The sequence below is a fragment of the Hemitrygon akajei genome, chromosome 24 (assembly GCF_048418815.1).
Source record: "Hemitrygon akajei chromosome 24, sHemAka1.3, whole genome shotgun sequence".
In the NCBI taxonomy this organism is placed as follows: domain Eukaryota; kingdom Metazoa; phylum Chordata; class Chondrichthyes; order Myliobatiformes; family Dasyatidae; genus Hemitrygon; species Hemitrygon akajei.
In genome coordinates, this window is record NC_133147.1 from 58297456 (window position 1) to 58317701 (window position 20246).

The 20246-nt window shown below is 41.8% G+C and overlaps 1 protein-coding gene across 1 annotated transcript in view; it reads right to left on the reverse strand.

The window, feature by feature from the left end:
- LOC140716081 (tectonic-3-like) overlaps positions 1–20246 on the reverse strand; it is a 91446-nt gene that overhangs the window by 53989 nt on the left and 17211 nt on the right. The window contains exons 4-8 of the mRNA XM_073028774.1: positions 18547–18674; positions 16871–16900; positions 11735–11840; positions 2108–2226; positions 904–930 (exon numbers count right to left, since the gene is read on the reverse strand). Coding sequence (XP_072884875.1) covers positions 904–930; positions 2108–2226; positions 11735–11840; positions 16871–16900; positions 18547–18674 — 410 coding nt within the window. The remainder of the gene's footprint in view (positions 1–903; positions 931–2107; positions 2227–11734; positions 11841–16870; positions 16901–18546; positions 18675–20246) is intronic.

The window sequence follows — 20246 nt, forward strand, 5'->3', positions numbered from 1 at the left end:
TTGATTAACTCTTATGTACTAACTTGAATGGAATGTCTCTTATCTATGGTATAAGAAGGCCTGAGCATGTTGACTCACCAGCCTTTTCTATTCTTTACTCTTAGTTATTAGGCTTTTGCTACTCTACATTTCCAATTCCTTTGTTCTCTGAGCACTTATAAAACAATTGTGAAGCAACAAGTTTTGTCCATCTTTCTCGTCTTCCAAAAGAACCTTGGATTAAAATATCATTATACAACACTACCCTCATCCTCACTCCTAAAGGGATATACCTTTATTCTAAGCACCTGCTGGTTCGAGACCCTTCCAAAAGTTGAAACATTATCTCCACATCCACTATATCGAGGCCTTTGAATATTCAAAAGGTCTTAATGAGATTCCACGCCCCCTTCATTCTTCTAAACTCCCGTGAGTACAGGCCTAGAGGCATCAAATGCTAGTTATACATTAACCCTTTCATCCCAGTATTATTCTCGTAAACCTCACCTGGACCCTCTCCAATGCCAGCACATCATTCCTTAGACATTCTGCCCAAAATCTATTCACGTTATTCCAAATATGGTCTGACCATCTCCTTACAAAGCTTTAGGATTACACCTTTGCTTTTATTTTATTATTATAGCAATACCGCACAGTAACAGGCCTTTCTGGTGCAAATTGATTGTGTCACCAGTCATGTGGCCAATGAACCTACTAACGCATACATCTTTTTGGAATGTGGTAGGAAAGTGGAGCACCCAGAGGAAACCCACGTGATCACATACAAACATACAAATTCCTGAATTTAATCCAGGTTGACGGTGCTATAACAGCATTACACTAACTGCTATTCTACCATATTCTAGTCCTGTCAAAATGAATGCTCAAAGGAGAATGACAGAATCTTTAGCAGAGAGGTCTTACCTCTCTCATGATTGTGGTATTCGGAGTCTGCAAAACACAAAATACATAGAGAGAGAGCAGGTTAGAACATAGGAGTCAACGCCAGCACCATGTTCAAAGTTGCAAAGAGCTACAGTAAGGTAGACAGGCAGTTCGGCCCACCGAGTCAGTGCTACCCATCAACTGGCACTACACTCATCTCTGAAGCATCTGGATAACAAATATACTTACATCAGATACAATTTATCAATGACAGCTCTGATTACAATATCATAATTCCAAGCAAACTGATCCACAGACTCCAAGACCTGGAACTCAACAGTTCCCTTTGCAACAGTCTTTGTCATTTTCCCAGGTTTGGGGTGTCCTTAAAGTTGTCATTGCTTGGGTGGGTGGGGGGGGGGGGGGCAGGTGTTGTAGTTGGGAGTTACTCATGATGAGGCCCCACTACCTATTAAATGCTCCCAATGATGTGCATCTCAAATAACCTCTGAAATTAAGTTCAGCTCGTGGCCATGCCTGGATTAACTAAGCCCAGAGGAACTGTTTCTGCTAACAGGCGAGTCACTGGTGTCTTAAAGCCAGTCCATCTGGGCCAATGGGGCTCGTCACTCCTGGTTGGCAGCTCATCTAGGAGATGGAAAACTCTGACCTCAAACCTCCACTGCCTTGCGGCAATACCCACTCATGGAGAAGGCTTCAGGAGTAAACCCCGAAGAAAAATCCAGAGCTGGAGTCCCTAAGGCAGTCCTTCATTGAGTTCAATGCTGATTGACAACTCTTACAATGCTGTTGCTGCAGAAATGTATCGGTTTCTGCTGCTCCTTTGGGTTTATCACAGTTGCTGTATGGGCAATAGCCTGTTCTCCATGTCATACTGCCCTGGCTTGTGTATCATGTAAGCAGTTGGGACACAATATTCATGGTCAACCATGACCAATGGCAAGGGCCCATTGGGTGTCCAAAATGAGTAGGGCAGTTTCAAGGGGGGGAAGCAATACACACAAAATGTCGGAGGAACTCAGCAAGTCAGGCGGCATCTATGGAAAGGAATGCTATTGTCAATGCTTCAAGCCAAGACCCCTCATCATGACTAGAAAGAGCGGGGGCAGAAGCCAGAATCATCTTTCCACCTACAAAAGAAGCTCCCCCTTCTTTTCCACCAAGCCCTCCTCTTGAACCACATTGGCATGTCACCACTGGAATGAATTAAAGACATCCTCACCTGGAGAAGGACGAAGTACTTGTAATATTCAGCTGCATTCAATGCACGGAGCCTGTTGCAAGATGTGCGCAAGTCCTGCAGGCTGCGGGAGCACATGGAGCTGCGACTTTGCAGAAAACCTAGCCAGAGAGGAAAAAAAAAATTAAACTCCCTCCATCAAATGCTCTACCACCTTTTAATTGTCTTTTCATTACAGACAACAAACTTAGAACATACAGGCCCTTCGGTTCATGATGTTGTGCCAACCTAGATAAATGCTTCCTTCTCATGGCATTACTTGTTTAAGATGTCATTTATGGTGGGGAGGAGGTGCTTGATGGAGCTGACTAGTCCTAATACATTCAACAATTACATCCATATATTTTTAAGTGTCACTGTTGGAAATATCAGTGGGAAGTGTATATAGGAGGCTACTACTGCAGATGATCAAAAGCATCTGCAGAAATTTCTGAACTCCGCTCCATTATGGGCACTAGCCCCTCCAGCATCAAGGACATCTTGAAGGAGCGATGCCTCAAAAAAGTGACCTCTATCATTAAGGACCACTATCACCCAGGTCATGCCCTCTTCTCAATGCTACCATCAGAGAGTAGGTACATGAGCTTGAAGGCACACACTCAACGATTCAGGAATAGCTTCTTCCCCTTTCCCATCAGATTTCTGACTGGATATTGAACCCATGAATACTATCTCACAATTTATTTCATTTAACTATTTTATTTTTATATATATATATATAGTTCATTCAGAACTTACTGCAATTTATTTCGATCCTGTGCAGTAGTAGGTGCCCCCATACACACTTGATACTCACATCTCCAAAGGCAATACAAAAAAATCTATGGATGCAATTGTTGAATGTCTATATACACATACACACACACATAGTGTAATTCACAGCATTTTTATTATGTCTTGCATCGTACTGCTGCCATATAACAACAAATTTCGCAACAGATACTATTTGATATTAAACTTGATCCTGACTCTGAAAAGGTTTGATTTTCCATATTTACTGCGTAACAATAATTCTTCCATGCAATCATGATATTTAAGTTAAGTCAAACAGCATCCAAGTGTAGATGCACCAATGAGGTCCTCTGAGGTCGGGGTCGACCATGGATGATGTATCCCAGCTACTGCATGATACACAAGTTAGGGCAGTACGATACAGAGAGCAATGTTTTAGGAACAGCTTTATTTATTTAGTTTATTCAAAGATACTGCATGGAACCACATCATCCAACAACTCCAACAACCCTAATTTAACCCTAACTCGATCATGGGACAATTTACAATGACCAATTAACCTACTGGTTACGTCTTTGGACTGTGGGAGTTAAGGTAAATGCAAGCATGATTTTTTTCCACTGAAGTTGGGTGCGACTGCAACTAGAGGTCATGTGTTAAGGGTCAAAGATGAAAAGTATAAGGGGAACATGAGGGGAAACTTCTTCACTCAACAGGTTGTAAGTGTGGAAAGAGCTGCCAGTGTAAGTGGTGCACGCAAGCTTGATTTCAACATTTAAGTGAAGTTTGGATAGGTACATGGATGGTAGAGCTATGGTCCCGGTGCAAGTCGATAAGAGTTGGCAGATTAAATGGTTTGACATGGACTAGATGGGACAAAGGGCTTGTTTCCATGCCGTACTTTTCTACCTCTATGACTATGAAATCAAAGCACCTGGGGAAACCCATGCATTCCACAGGGACTCCTTACAGAGGATACCGGGATTGAACTACAAGTTGTGAAGCACTAACTGCTACTCTACCGTGGTGCCCTGTTTCCTCCCACTGCCATCAGCTTTCTGAACGGAGGATCATCCACTGTCATCAACCTCATAGTTCCCACACTCCACACCTCCTATTTCTCCTCCCTACCCAAGCTCCACAAACCCACTTGTCCAGGTAGACCTATTGTTTCAGCTTGTTCCTGCCCCACTGAACTCTAATCTGTATACTTCGATTCTGTCTTATCACCCCCAAGTTCATTCCCTTCCTACCTACATCTGTGACACTTCACATGCTCTGGATCTTTGCAATGATTTCAAGTTCCCTGGCCCCCATCATCTTATTTTCACTATGGATGTCCAGTCCCTATATACCTTCATCTCCCACCAGGAAGGCCTCAAAACTCTCCGTTTCTTTCTGAACAGAAGACCCAACCAATTCCTCTCCACCACCACTCTCCTCTATCTAGTGGGACTTGTCCTCACTCTTAATCATTTCTCTTTTGGCTCCTCCCACTTCCTTCAAACAAAAGGTATAACCATGGGCACTCGCATGGGTCCTAGCTATGCCTGTCTTTTTGTCGGCTATGTGCAACAGACTATGTTCTAAGCCTACACTGGTGTCCATCCCCCACTTAACCTATGCTATATCAACGACTATATTGGTGCTACTTCCTGCAGCCATGTCAACTTCATCAACTTTGCCTCCAACTTCCACCCCCCCCCCAATTTACTTGACTCATTTCCGACACCTCCCTCCTCTTTCTCGATCTCATTGTCTCTATCTCTGCAGACAGCTTATCTACTGATGTCTATAATAAACTCACTGACTCTTAACAGCTACCTGAACTATACCTCTTCTCACCGTTACTTGTAAAAATGCCATCCCCTTCTCTCAATTCCTCCAACTCCACCTGATCTACCCTCAGGACGAGGCTTTTCATTCTAGAATGAAGGAGATGCCATTTCCAATCAAGAACCTGTCACTCTCTGCCTTAAATACACCCAACAACCTGGCCTCCACAGCAGCATGTGGCAACAAATTCCACAAATTCACCACACTTTGGCTAAACAAATTTCTCCCCATCTCTGGTTTGAAACGGTACCCCTCTATCCTGAAGCTGTGCCCTCTTGTCCTGGACTCTCTCACCATGGGAAACAGCCTTTCCACATCGACTCTGTCTAGGCCTTTCAACATTCCAAAGGTTTCAATGAGATCCTCCCTCATCCTTCTGAATTCCTGTGAGTACAGACCCAGAGCCATAAAACATTCCTCGTATGATAACCCTTCTATTCCTCGAATCAGCCTTGTGAACCTCCCCTGGACCCTCTCCAATTTCTAAGATGAGGGGCCCAAAATTGTTCACAATACTCAAGGTGAGGCCTCACCAGTGCCTTATAAAGCCTCAGCATCACATCCTTTGCTTTTGTATTCTAAACCTCTTGAAATGAACGCTAATATGGCGTTTGCCTTCCTCACCATTGATTCGACCAGCAAGTTAACTTTTAGCGTGCTCTGCACAAGGACTCCCAAGTCCCTTTGCATCTTGGATTTTTCGATTTTCTCCCCATTTAGGAAACAGTCTGCACATTTATTTCTACTACCAAAATGCCTGACCATGCATTTTCAAACATTGTATTTCATTTGCCACTTTCTTGCCCATTCTCCCAAGTCCTGCTGCATCCTATCTGATTCTTCACCACTACGTGCCCCTCCACCCATTTTCGTATGATCTGCAAACTTGGTAACAAAGCCATCTATTCCATCATCTATAGCACTTATATACAGCATACAAAGAAGAGATCCCAACACTGACCCCTGCAGAACACCACTAGTCACTGGCAGCCAATCAGAAAAGGATCTTTTTATTCCCCCTCGCTGCCTCCTACCAATCAGCCAACGTTCTAACTATGTTAGTAACTTTCCTATAATACTGTTATAGGCTGTTAACTTTATAAGCAGCCTATTGTGTGGTACCTTGTCAAAGGCCTTCTGAAAGTCCATATATACAACGTCGACTGCATTTCTTTATCTATCCTACTTGCAATCTCCTCAAAGAATTCTAACAGGTTTGTCGGGCAGGATTTTCACTGAAGGAAACTATGCTGACTTTGTATTATCCTGTTCTTTTGTTTTTAAACTTTATTTTTATTGTTTTACCAATAACAGAACAAACAGGATAAAAACAGACAGACAGGGTCATCATAGGTGAAGTAAAATCCGTATCTTATAATAGAAAAATTGAATAGTGAAATGGATTACATTGCTGTATCAAGGTTAATCAAACTCTTATGTCCATAATTGTCCTTCAAAGTCTCAGGGGACCTTACAATCCATAACTCTGAAGTCCATTCTGCAGGTTCCCTCATAAGAAGAAATAAAACAAAGTTCTTCAAACCAAATAAATGTACAGTGAAGAAGTCATTTCAGGCTCAAATAAAATGTCCAATTTTCCCAGTATCTTTCAAACTTTTTAGTGGCATGGCTCAGAGAGAAAGTCAATCGTTCCATAACATAAATTTCCTGAACTATTTCTATCCATTCCAGGACTGTAGGAGACTCTGTGCTTAGCCATCTCCTGGTAATTGCTTTCTTACTGGCTGCTAGTAATACTTGTAACAAATACCTTTCATGTTTTTTGAGCCCATTTGGTACATTACCCAAATAAATAACGTTAAAGTCAAAATTAATCTCTGGGCTGATTATTGACCTTATCTCTATTACCACATCTAACCAATAAGACAAAATCTTTGGACATTCTCAGAAAATATGAAAATGATCAGCCAACATATTATCACACAACATTCCCCAACATTGACCTTGTTCAGGTCTGTAAATTTGTACCTTCTTTATTTTTGGCGTTATTAAAAATCTTAAGGTATTCTTCCAGGTGAATTCCCTCCACAGACCTGAGCTTGAAGTAGTCAAATCTGTTCTGCATATGTTTAACCAATCATCTTCTGTCAATTTTATGTTGGCTTCTTTCTCCCATTTGTATTTAACATACATTGTGGAGAGACCCGTTAGATTGTAAAATCGAGTAAATCCTGGTTATCAATTTCTTTTTAATATTACCTTTATACACACCAATGAATATATTAATCAGACTTAACCATTTCTCTCCAATAGTTTTAATATTATTATTAAAATATTGTCTTAGTTGTAAGATATCTAAAGAAGTCTTGTTTCTCTCAGTGATATGTTTCTGTGAGCTGTTGAAAGGACTCCAAACCCTTAATGAAGGATATTGTACAGTATGAGGTGATTCCCTTACTTGTCCAATGTGTAAATCTACCATCCAATTGTGCTGGAAAGAATTCTGTGTCATGTGCCACCCAACGTAGTATTCTTACATTTCTTTCAGATTTTGGGTCTTTAAATTCTTTATACCAGATGTTTAGAGGGACTGTTGTCCACCTAGCCAGTTTATTTAAATGCTTCTTTGAGAGTGTTTTATCCCTCAATAAAGATTGGAGAGGGAAATTTATTAGACTTTGTTCTAAATCTTTCCACTTTGCCTCACAATTAGGGTCACACCAACAGACCAGACCGCGCAGCTGTGCTGCTCTATAATACTCTTCAAAGCAAGGCACTGTAAATCCTCCTTTATCCTTAGGCAGCTGTAATGTCTGAAATCTAATTCTTGGTTTTTGTTTTCCCCAAATAAATGTTGAAATCATTCTTTTCCATTCATTAAATTGCTTACAAGGTACTTCAACAGGCAGAGATTGAAAACGAAAGAGCAATCTAGGTAATACATTCATCTTCATGGCTTCTATTCGATTATACATATTCATTGGCAGCAATGACCATCTATTTAAGTCTGCCTTAATATCAGCTGTTATGGGAATGTAATTATGTTTGTAGATAGTAGACAAGTCTTCAGGTATTTGCACTCCTAGATATTTAATATTACCTTTCCATTTGAATTTATTCATTCTGTAAATGTTTTCTTGTGGTTCGTAATTAAAATTTAAAGTTTGGGTTTTATGTAAATTTAATTTATAGTCAGAGTAAGAACTGAATTCTTCCAGCAGGAATAATTTAGGCAAACCTGCATTGGGATTGGTAAGAGTCACGAGAATGTCATCCGCATATAAACAAATCTTATATTCTGTATCTCTGATCAGTACACCTGTTATAATCTTGTCTTCTCTGATTGCCTGGGCCAATGGCTCGATAAAAAGAGCGAAAAGCATGGGGCTTAGGGGGGCACCCTTGTCGACATCCCCTTTCAAGAAATATTGTTTTAGATAAATTCCCATTTATTTTAATTCTGGCTGTAGGGGAAGAATATGAAGATTTCAGACATCCAACTACCTGATTATTAAAGGCAAACCATTTAAGTACCAAGAAGAGATATTCCCATCCAACCAAGTCAAAGGCCTTTTCAGCATCAAGGCTAATAACTACAGATTCCAGGTTATTATTGCTCATATGGTCAATGAGATGAAGGGCCTGTCTCACATTGTCCTGAATTTGCCTACTTTTTACAAAACCTGTTTGATCTGTGTCAATAAGATCTGGAATTATATTTTCCAATCTTTTTACTAATATTGATGCAAATAATCTATAATTTATGTTTAGAACAGATATGGGCCTATAGGAACTGCATTCAGTCCGATCCTTACCACTTTTAGGAATTACTGAAATTATTGCTTGATTCCAGGTCAACGGAGTCTCCCCTCCTCCGAGAACATGATTAAAACATTTCTTAAGTATTGGTATTATTATCTCTCTGAAAGCTTTGTACCATTCCACTGGATAGCCAGCGGCACCTGAGGTTTTATTTGTTTTTAATGCTGATATAGCCTTACCTATTTCTTCTTCTGTTATCTCCTGAGTTATTTATTTTGCTCTGTTACCTACCGATGGTAAATCTAAGGACGTTAAGAAATTAGGTATGTCTGCTAACTCTGCAGCTTTGGGCTGAGCATATACCATTGTGTAGTACATTTCGAAAGATTTTTGAACGTCTTCCAATTTATGAAGCATCTTATTAGTCTGGGGGTCTTTCATCTCTCAGCCTGTTGTTTATGTATTCTCCATGCAAGTAATTTCTTAGATTTGGGACCATTCTCATAGAAATTTTGTTTAACAAGCTTAGCTCTCTTCTCAACTTCACTTTCATAAATATTATTTAGAATTCATTTTGTATCCAAAATTTGATTCACGACATTACTGTCATTATATTCCATATGCTTACTCTCCAAAAAGTGTAGTTTTTCAATAAGATCTTTGATTTGTTTCTCTTTTTCCTTTTTCTTCTGATCTGACCACCTTATGAGTTTAACCTTAATAACAGCTTTGGCAGCATCCCACAGAGTGCTGGAGAACACCGTTCCATTATCATTAAATATCATATAATCTTCAAACTCTTTCTTTAGGTATTTTAAACACAGGGGATCATTCAAAAGACTGGTATTAAGTCTCCACAAGGTATCTTTGGGTTTGTCGTCCAAATGTAATGTTAAGTAAACCCCTGCGTGGTCAGGGATGTCTCTTACCCCTATATCGCATTTTATAATGCTGTGTCTCTGAATTAAACATTTTAAAAAATCTATTCTCGGGTACACAGAATGGGGGTGAGAAAAAAAGGTGAACCATCTATCAAGTGGATGTAACTCTGTCCATATAACTATCATGCCTATTTTGTATTATCCTGTTCTGTGTTACCAAGTACTCCATCATCTCATCCTTAACAATCGACTCAAACATCTTCCCAACCACTGAGGTCAGGCTAACTAGTCTATAATTTCCTTTCTGCCACCTTCCTCCATTGCAAATGTACGTTTACAATTTTCCAATCCTCTGGCACCATTGATTTCTGAAAGACCATTTCTAATGCCACCACCATTTCTAACGCTATCTCTTTCAGGAACCCTAGGGTGCAGTTCATCTGATCCAGATGACTTATATACCTTTAGGTGTTTCAGCTTTTTGAGCATCTTCTCTCTTGTAACAGGAACTGCACCCACTTTTCTTCCTTCACACACTACAACATCAGGCATACTGCTCGTGTCTTCCACAGTGAAGAGTGATGCAAAATACTCATTTAATTCATCAGCCATCTCCTTGTCTCCCATTATCATTTCTCCTGACTCATTTTCAAGCAGTCCTATATCCATTCTCAATTCTCTTTTATTAACATACTTGAAAAAACTTTTATTATCCACTTTGATATTATTTGCTAGCTTGCTTTCACATTTCATCTTTTCCCTTCTAATGATTTTTAGTTGCTCCCTGTAGGTTTTTTAAAACTTTCCAATCGTCTAACTTCCCACTAATTTTTACTTTGCAGTATGCCCTTTCTTTTGCTTTTACATTAGCTTTGACTTCCCTTGTCAGCCATGGTTATACTATTTTACCACTTGAGTACTTCTTCATTTTTGGAATACACCTGTCAAGCACCTTCCTTATTTTTCCCAGAAACGCAAACCATTGCTGCTCTGCTGACGTCCCTGCCAGCAGCTCCTTCCAACTTACTTTGGCCAACTCCTCTCTCATACCACTGTAATTACCCTTACTCCACTGAAATAGTACTACATCAGACTTTACTTTCTCCCTGTCAAATTTCAAGTTGAACTCATATTGTGATCACTGGTTCATTAGCTCCCTGATCACCTCTGGTTCATTACGTAACACCCAATCCAGTATGGGTGATTCCCTAGTAGGCTCAAGGACAAACTGATCTAAAAAGCCATCTCTTAGGCATTCAACACACTCACTCTCTAGAGATCCATTACCAACCTGATTTTCCCAATCAACCTGCATGTTAAAATCTCCCATGACTACCACAACATTGCCCTTTTGACTTGCCTTTTTTATTTCCTATTGTAATCTGTGGTCCACCTCCCAGCCACTGTTGGGAGGCCTGTATATAACTGCCACCAACATCTCTTTTACCCTTGCAGTTTCTTAACTCAACCCACAAGGATTTAACATCTTCTGATCCTATGTCACATCTTTCTACTGATTTGATGCCATTCTTCACCAGTAGAGCCACACCACCCCCTCTGCCTACCTTCTTATCCCTCCAATATAACGAGTAACTTGAACATTTAGCTCTCAGCTACAACCAGCCACGATGCAGTGATGGCCACAACATCACACCTGGCAATCTGTAATAGTGCAACAAGATCATCCACCTTATTTATTTTACTACACACTTGAGTACAACACCTTGAGTACCGTATCTGCTATCCTTTCTGATTCTGCATCCCTAATGTTTTGATACTCAGCCTGTTGGCTGCAACTACATCCCATCACCTGTCTGCCCTTCCTGACAGTCTGACTGCATGCTGTCTTTACTTTTTTACCATCTATCCTATCCTGAGTCCCTTTAGTCCAGTTGCTACCTCCCTGTTAAATTAGTTTAAACCCTCCCCAACAGCTCTACCAAACCTGCCCGCTACTCTAGCCCTGTATCTTTCAACAATCAACGTCCCAGCTCTTTATTTCATCCCTCCCCCACCCAGTTTCACCTGTCATCTTGTGTTTCTCTCTCTCCTGTGTGTGTGTCTCTCTCTCTCTCTCACACTCACCTTGCAAATCTATTTCGCATCTTTTTTTTCTCCAGTCCTGCCGAAGGGTCTCGGCCCGAAACCTCGACTATACTTGTTTTCCACAGATGCTGCCAGCATTTTGTGCGTGTTGGAAGATTAACCAATGTACGCTCCCTTGCAACCTTTTCTTTTTTTGATCTTTTTTCACTATTTATCTAAATCTATAGATCTATATTTTTAAAGTCATATTATAATTTATATTTTTCACTATTTATAACAACACATTTCACAACATATGAAAGTAATATTAAACCTGATTCTGACTGCAAATGAGGGGAATTCTGAAGGACCAGGATTCACAGTGATCACTTTGAATGGTCAGCAACGATACCTGCTGGGTTCCTGTCCGTGCACTGCCCTCCAGCCAGCGCAGTAGGCTGCATGAAGACACCTAGGGCATGGGCTTGTGGGAAGTAGGTGAGAATCTGTTGACCAACCTGGAGTTGGTGGGGGGGGGGGGGGTGGGAAGTGGGGTGTGAAGAAAACGGGGTGATTAGTTTCACAGATCAAGGATGTCAAACCCTGTCAGCACTCTTTTAATCAATGCACCATTCTGTCTGGATGCATCACGGCTTGTAATGGCAACTGCTCTGCACTTGACTACAACAAACTGCAGAGAGTTGTGGACACAGCTCAGCACATCGCAGGACCAGCCTCTCCTCTATAGATCCTGCCTACATTCCTCACTGCCTTGGTAAAGCAGCATCCATCATCAAGGGCCTCTGCCATCCAACACAAAGGTTCAAAAGTTCATTTTATTATCAAAGTTTTGTATGTAGAATACAACTCTGAAATTTGTCTCTTCTTCAGAAAGCTATAGAATACATAAAATCATACAAGTAGTTGAAGGAAAGACATCAATCCACCCCCCACATGAAAAGAAAACACAAAACCTCAAACTTCAAACACCTCGTGTAAAAACTAACAGAACACCCAAAACCCCAGCCCACAAACTGCAACAAGAAAGAATGGGTGAGAACACAAAAAAAAACCAGAACTCTTCTTGCTGTCGCTATCTGGAAGGAGGTGCAGAAGTCTCAAAACCCATACCATCAGGTTCAGGAACAGTTATTACACCTCAACCATCGGGCTTTTCAACCAGAGGGGATATCTTCTTTCAACCAAACCCTGAACTGTTCTCACAAGGTATGGACTCACGTTCAAGGACTCATCTCATGTTAGTTTACTTATTATTATTTGTCTATCTCCTGCAGCAACACACAAAATTCTGGAGGAACAAGTAGGTCAGGCAGTATCTATGCAAGGAAATAAAGAGTGGACATTTCGAGCAGAGACCATCAGGACTTGATGAAGGATCATGATGATGGGTCTCAGCCTTTAAAATCAACAATTTACTTCTCTCTCTACGTGCTTCCTGAACTGCTGAGTTCCTCCAGCATTTTGCGTGTGTTGTAGAAAGAACAGCCTGTGACCTGAAGTAGCCTAAACCCAGTGTTTGGCTGACCTGGCTAAACTCCTTTGAACTGGTCCAATTTGGGAAGACCTGAGGCACAAACCATGAAGTAATACTGTTTAAACACAAGAGATTCTGCAGATACTGGAAATTCTCAGCAACACACAAAATACTGGAGGAACTCAGCAAGTCAGGCAGCATCTATGGAGAGGAGTAAACAGTAGACATTTCGAGCCAAAATCCTTCATCAGGACTGGAAAGGAAGGGGGAAGATGCCAGAATAAGAAGGTGGGGACAGGGAAAGGAGGATGTTGGAAGATGATAGATGAAGCCAGGTTGGTGGGGGAAGGGGGAGGATGAAGTAAGTTGCTAGGAGATGACAGGTGATAAAAGTAAAGGACTAGAGAAGGAGGAATTGGATAAGAGAGTGGACCATGAGAGAAAGGGCAGGAAGAGGACTACCAGGGAAAGGTGATAGGCAGGTGAGGAAAAGAGGCAAGAGGCCAGACTGAGGAATTGAAGAAGAGGGAGAAAATTACTGGAAGTTGGAGAAATCATTGTTCATACCATCAGGTATAGACTACCTAGTTGGATAACGAGGTTTGCTCCCCCAACCTGAAGTAATACTGCTTATAGTCTTAAGCCAGACCCAATAAGAAGCTAACACAGGTCAGTCAGATGTGCCTGAGCCAACGATATATAAACGTAACAAATCAATCTGATAAACGAAGATAAGAATGGAGAATACAGGGTTGAAAGGGAAATGGATCAACCATGATGAAATGGCAGAGCAGACTCAATAGGCTAAATGCCTTAATTCTGCTCCAAAGACATAGTCTTACCTCTGGAGTACAGGCACCTACCAGACTTTGCATTAAAAAAAACTGGCTTTTCAATTTTAGATCTCAGTCGAACTTCTTGCATCGTACTTTAAAACAATGACGTCTTGTTTTTAACATTTACACACTGGGAAATAAAGGACTCTGACCATATATCTAGTCTATGTTACTATATTTATATAAATTTCTCTTAGGTTGCCTATCAGCCTCCGAAGCTGCAAAGTAAACAACCAAAATTTGCTCAACCTTTCCTTACAGCTTATATTCCCTCATGGAGGCAACTTCCAGGTAAAATTCTTTTGCACCATCTTCAAGTCTCTAGAAACACACAAAAAACGTTCTGGGATTTTGTGTACATTGCTCAAGATGCTCAACATCTGCAGAATCTCATGTCCACAAAACCTCCACATCCTTGTTGTAATGTGCAAACCCAAAATGCACACACTACTCAAAGTTCACAGTAAATTTATTATCACATTATAATATACAGCCCTGAGATTCACTTTCATGTGGGCATACTTAACAAACCTATAGAATTGTAAGAGAATCAGTGTAAGACCACCCAACTAGGGTGTTCAACCATGAGTGCAGAAGACAACAAACTGTACAAATACAAAAAGAAGAAACAATAGTAATAAATAAATAAGCAATAAATATGGAGAACATGAGATGAAGAGTCCTTGAAAATGGGTTGAAGCTGAACTGTTATCCCCTCTCTTTCAAGAGCCTGATGATTGAGGGGTAATAACTGTTCCAGAACCTGATGGTGCAAGTCTTAAGGCTCTTGTGCTGCCTTCCTGATGGCAGCAGTGACCAGAGAGCACATCCTGGGTTGGGGGGGGGGGGGGGGGTTGTCCCCCCAATAATGGATGTTATTTTCCTGCACTGGCATCTTTTGTACTCCAGATGCTGACTAACCAAAGTTTTAGACAGGTCAAACATAATAACCCAACTTTTATACTTAATGCTCCCACCAGTGAAAGCAAGCATACTGCACGAATTCTTCCCTGCTCTGTCCAATTCTGTCACCAGTTTCAGATACAAATGGCCTTCCAGTTCGCTCTGTACACCACTGCTCTTAAGGGTCCAGCTACTTTGTACTTTTCTCTTACATTTGACCTCCCAAAGTGCAGCACCCCACACTTGACAATAAACTCCATCTAGTTTCTCCCCCACATCTCCAGCTGATCTACATCCTGCTCTATCCTTTCACAACCTACTGCACCATTCACAACCTTCTGCACAATCCACAACTCAACCACTTTTTCTCACCAGGTTAGGCAACAGCTATGGAGGGGAATAAACAGTTAAAGTTAAGGTTTTAAGTCCCAGAACCTTCATCAGGACTGGAAAGGAAGGGGGCAGGCTAGAATAAGGTAGTGGAGGGAAAGGAGTACAAGCTGGCAGATTTTAGGTGAAACCTGCTCACTGAGCTGGACTTAAGTTGTGGCTTTCAACTAGTGGACTTCTGGATCGGCTGCAGTGATGCCCAACATTGCGAACTACAGTTCTGAATGCTTTTGCTTTACTTTTATTGTTTGCAAGATTTTTTCCACTCTCTCTCTGCACACTGGGTGCTTGGATGGTCTTCATCAGCCATGATCTCAGAATGGCGGTGCAGGCTCAAAGGGATGAATGGTCTACTTCTGCACCTATTGTCTATTGTCTATTGTCTATTTTCAATCGGTTCTATTGGGGTTCCTTTTGTCGTAGCTTCCCGTAAGGAGGCAAATCATGAAACTGTACAAGATATACACATTTTGATAATAAAATGTACAGAACTTTGAAACCAAGTGAGGGGGAATGTGGATGGGTGGAGAAGGGCGTCATCACCAGGTATGAAGGGCCACTATATAGGATCAAAAGAGACTACAGAGGGTTGTAGGCCAGCCAGCTCACTCATGCGCACAACATTCTCCACCATTGAGGGCATCTTCATCAGATGGTGCCTCAAGAACGTGACATCCATTAGTAAGGACCCTTACCATCCAAGACATGCCATCTTCTCATTGCTACCATCGGGGAGGAAATACAGATGCACACTCTGCATTTAGAAACAGCTACTACAAGCAGAAAGGCAGGAGTAATTCCTGAAATACTTGTGAGACGCAGGAAGGGACATTCTTTTACACCAACCCTGACTCACACTGCTTGCATTGAAGTGTGGGGACGTGTGGCATATCTACAACAGTGTAACTAGTTCCCCAGCAGACAGATTTAACACTCTCATCTGATGCTTCCTATCCGCGTTCCGTATTCGGAGGAAGCCGCGTTCCTACATTGGTGTGAATTCACGCTGCTTGCTAGGATGGAACACTGGCAATATTTCCTAAAAAGAGAAGAATCAGTTTTGCAGCAAAGACACTTGCAAATTTCTACAGATGTACCATGGGGAGCATTGTAACTGGTTGCAGCAACATCTGATATGGGGAGGGGGGCACTGCACAGGATCAAAAAAAGCTGCAGAAAGTTATAAACCTAACCAGCTCTATTATGGGCACTCACCTCCCCAGCATCAAGGACATCTTCAAAAGGCAATGCCTCAAAATGGCTGCAGCCATCATTAAGAACCCCCACCCCCATCACCCAGGACATGTTGTCTTCTAATTACCATCACCTGGGAGAAGGGTACAGAAGCCTGAAGGTGCACACACTGAATAATTCAGAAATAGTCTCTTCCCTCTGCAATCAGATTTCTGAATGCACATTAAATTGATGAAGACTATTTAATTTTCTCTTTTTGCACAACATATTTCACTTTTTAAAAATATATACTTCCAACTGTAATTTATAGTTTTTATTACAATGTATTGCAACATACTGCTGCAGCATAACAACAAATATCATGACATATGCCAGTGATATGAATTCTGATTCACCAACAGGTGGTGCCTCAAGATGATGACATGCTCTCTTCTTATTGCTACCATCAGGGAGAAGCTACAGGAGCCTGAAGATGTACACACAACATTCAGAAATTGATTTTTTCCTCTGTCATCAAGTAACTGAATTGGCCATGATCCCATATACACTACCTTCCCATTCCTCTTTTGCACAATTTTTTATTCCTTAATGCAACTTATAGTAACTTTTAATATATTGTATTGTACTACAACCACAAAACAATAAATTTCATAACATATGCCAGTTATAATCAACCTAATTCTGATTCTGTAGCCCAAGTGCCAAACTTAAATAAATGTATCAAGCTTACCTTATAGAAGTTTCCAAACTCATTTAGGCTCTGCATTGAAGGAAGAGAGAAAGCAAACATTATACAATCGCAAGACAATTCTTTGAAGCAAATGACAGCTCAAAAGATCAGCTGAATTCTCAGGATACGAGTGCCGTATGTGAACTCACTGAGAAGCCTGTACACTACATTTAAAAATTCCAGGGCCTGCTGTCCATAAACTAACTATGCACCTCTATCAAATCTCCTCTCAATCATCTATATTCCAATGAATAAAGTCCTAACCTATTGAATATTTCCTTATAACTCCGGTCCTCCAGTCCTGGCAAAATCCTTGTAAATTTTTTCTGTACTCTTTCAACCTGATTAACATCTTTCCTATAGGTAGGTGACCAAAACTGCACATAATACTCCAAATTAGGGTTGACCAATATGTTATACAAATTCAACAGAAAATCCAATTTCCTGTACTCAATAACAGCACACACAAAGTCCTGGAGGAACTCAGCAAGCCAGGCAGCATCTATGGAAAAGAGTAATCAGTCAGTGTTTTGGGCAGGATGAAAGAAGCACTAGGGGTAGCTGTGGTGTCAGGCTACAAAAAGGGGTAACTGTGGTGTGGCTGTCATGTAGTGGTTAGCATGACACTATTACAGTTCAGAGCGTCGGAGTTCGGAGTTCCGAAGTTTTTATGTCTGTCCCGTGAGCACGTGGGTTTCCTCCCCACAGTCCAAAGACCAAGCAGCTAGTAGGTTAATTGGACTTTGTAACTTGCCTTGTGATTAGGCTAAGGTTAAATGGGTGGGTTTACTGGGCAGTGCAGCTCATTGGGCCAGAAGGGCCTGTTCCAAGCTGCATCCCTAAATAAATAAAAGGAGAAGTTTTAACTTTTTTATTTTATTGAGGTACTACACAAAATAGGCCCTTCTGGCCCTTCAAGGTATGCAAACCAGCAATACCCCCCCCCCCCCCCCAATTTAATCCTAGCCTAACCAGGAGACAATTTACAATTAACCACTCAACCGGTAATGTCTTTTTGAAACTGTGGAAGGAAACTAGAGCACCCGAATAAAAACCATGTGGTCACAGGGAGGACTTACAAACTCCTTAGGCAGCGACGGGTATTGAACCCAGGTCGCCAGTACCTGTGCTAACCACTATGTTACCAAGCCACCTGCATGGAGGAATTCATTTGCTTTTTTTAAAACACAGAACCCTGGCTGCTTGGAATGCCCTGTCTATAGTGGTAGAGGCACATAGGATAGAGGTAATTAAATGGAGACGTGAACATGCTGAGAATGAAGGTATATGGAACAGATACGGACGTAAATGAGTGGATGCCATTAGCTTTATTAGTTCACATGCTTCGTTAGCATTATAGACCAATAGGACCTGCACATAAGCTCTATTGTTCTATGCTCACATTCGCACCCAATTCTAACCCTCGTCTACAGACTAGGGGCCAATAAGCTCATGAACCACACATCAGTGGGAAGTGGGAGGGATCCAGGGAAGTTAGGGGGTGGGGAAGACCACCCAGGACAAACTTGCAATTCTACAGACAGGTATTGCCAGAAGTCAAGATTGAACCCGTTTGAGGTCAGTTCTATCAGCCACCAGCCTTATCCCCATGTGTCTAGTCACTGCTACAGCCACGACGGGGTCCCATAACTGTCAGTATGAAGGTTCCACCTTACCTTGTCCTTGCCCTCGAACACTGATAGCTGTGAAGGGATGACGAAGGAGTTTCCGCCATACTGTGAAGCCAGCAGCGGGAAACTCTCCCGGGTGACGGATCGTGGCGAGACAAAGTAATTTGCATCCGCTGGAAGAGGAAACATTTGGTCACATTTTCTGAAACTTAAAGTAACCATGCTTCATACACTGTATCAGTCACAGAACATAAAACTCTGCAGTGTAATACTGGCCTTTCAGCCCACGATGTTGCGCCAGCATTTCAATCCACTCCACGACCAATCTAACCCTTCTCCCCAACACAGCTGATAGCCCTTCAATTTTCCTTTACCCAGTGAGTGCTGAATCTGTTGAAATCATTGCCACAAATGGCTCTGGAGGCCGAGTCATTGGGTATATTTAAAGCGAAGTTGGATAAGTTTTTAATTAATAAGGGTGTCAAAGGTTACAGGGTAAAGGCAGGAGAATGGGATTGAGAGGGATCGCAAATCAGCCATGATTGAATGGCAGAGCAGACTCAATAAGATGAATGACCTAATTCTGTTCCAGTGTTTTATGGTCTTAAGAATCTCTTAAATGTCCCTAACATATCAGCCTTTACCACCGTCAGTGTGGTAGAGCATTCCAGGCACTTTCCACTCACTGCGTGAAAAAAACCTCTGACATCCCTCCTAAACTTTCCTCAACTCACCTCGATAGGACGTCCTCTGGTATTGGCCATTGGCGCCCTCAGTAAAAGGCACTGGCTGTCCAATATGATGTGCTTGTGACGTATGTCATCCAGGTAAACAAAAATACAGTTTTATTGGGGGCGTTGAGGAGGTCACTGAATGCACAACAGACTATATTAACTTTTGTGTGGATGCCGTTGTTCCTGTTAGAACTGTTCGCTGCTATCCCAATAATAAGCCCTGGATCACTAGTCACATCAAAGGCCTCCTAAACCAGAAGAAGAGGACCTTTAAAGATGGTGATCGGTTGGAGCTTAAAAGAGTTCAGAAGGAACTCAGAGTACAGATAAGGGGGGCAAAGGAGCAGTATAGGAGGAAGCTAGAACAAAAGCTGCAGAAAAAAAACATGAAGGAGGTGTGGGATGGGATGAAGATCATCACCGGATGCGGTGCAAAGCGGGGAGCAAACATAAGTGGAGATGTGGAGAAAGCGAACCAGCTGAACAACTTCTTCAATAGGTTCGACAGCACAATCTCATCCTCACCGCATAACTCCACACCAGGCTTACTTCCCTCACAGGAAAATAGCCACTCACAGGAGACCTTGCCCACGCCCAGGATTACGGCTGCACAGGTGGAAGGTCAACTGAGGAAGATCTGTACCAGCAAAGCGGCGGGACCGGATGGAGTTTCCCCACGATTACTGAGGGCCTGTGCGACTGAGCTAGGAGAACCACTACAGCGCATCTTCAACATGAGCCTGGAGCAGAGAAGAGTACCCAGACAGTGGAAAACATTGTGGTACCAAAGAAACCACAACCAAAGGAGTTGAATGACTTCAGACCTGTTGCCTTGACGTCACACGTGATGAAGACCATGGAGCGGCTGATAATACAGAATCTGAGGCCACAAACCAGGCACGCCCGGGATCCTCTTCAGTTTGCGTATAAGGAGAAGGTGGGAGTGGAGGATGCTATCACGTATTTGCTGCACAAATCCCTCTCTCACCTAGATGGGGTCAGTGGTGCTGT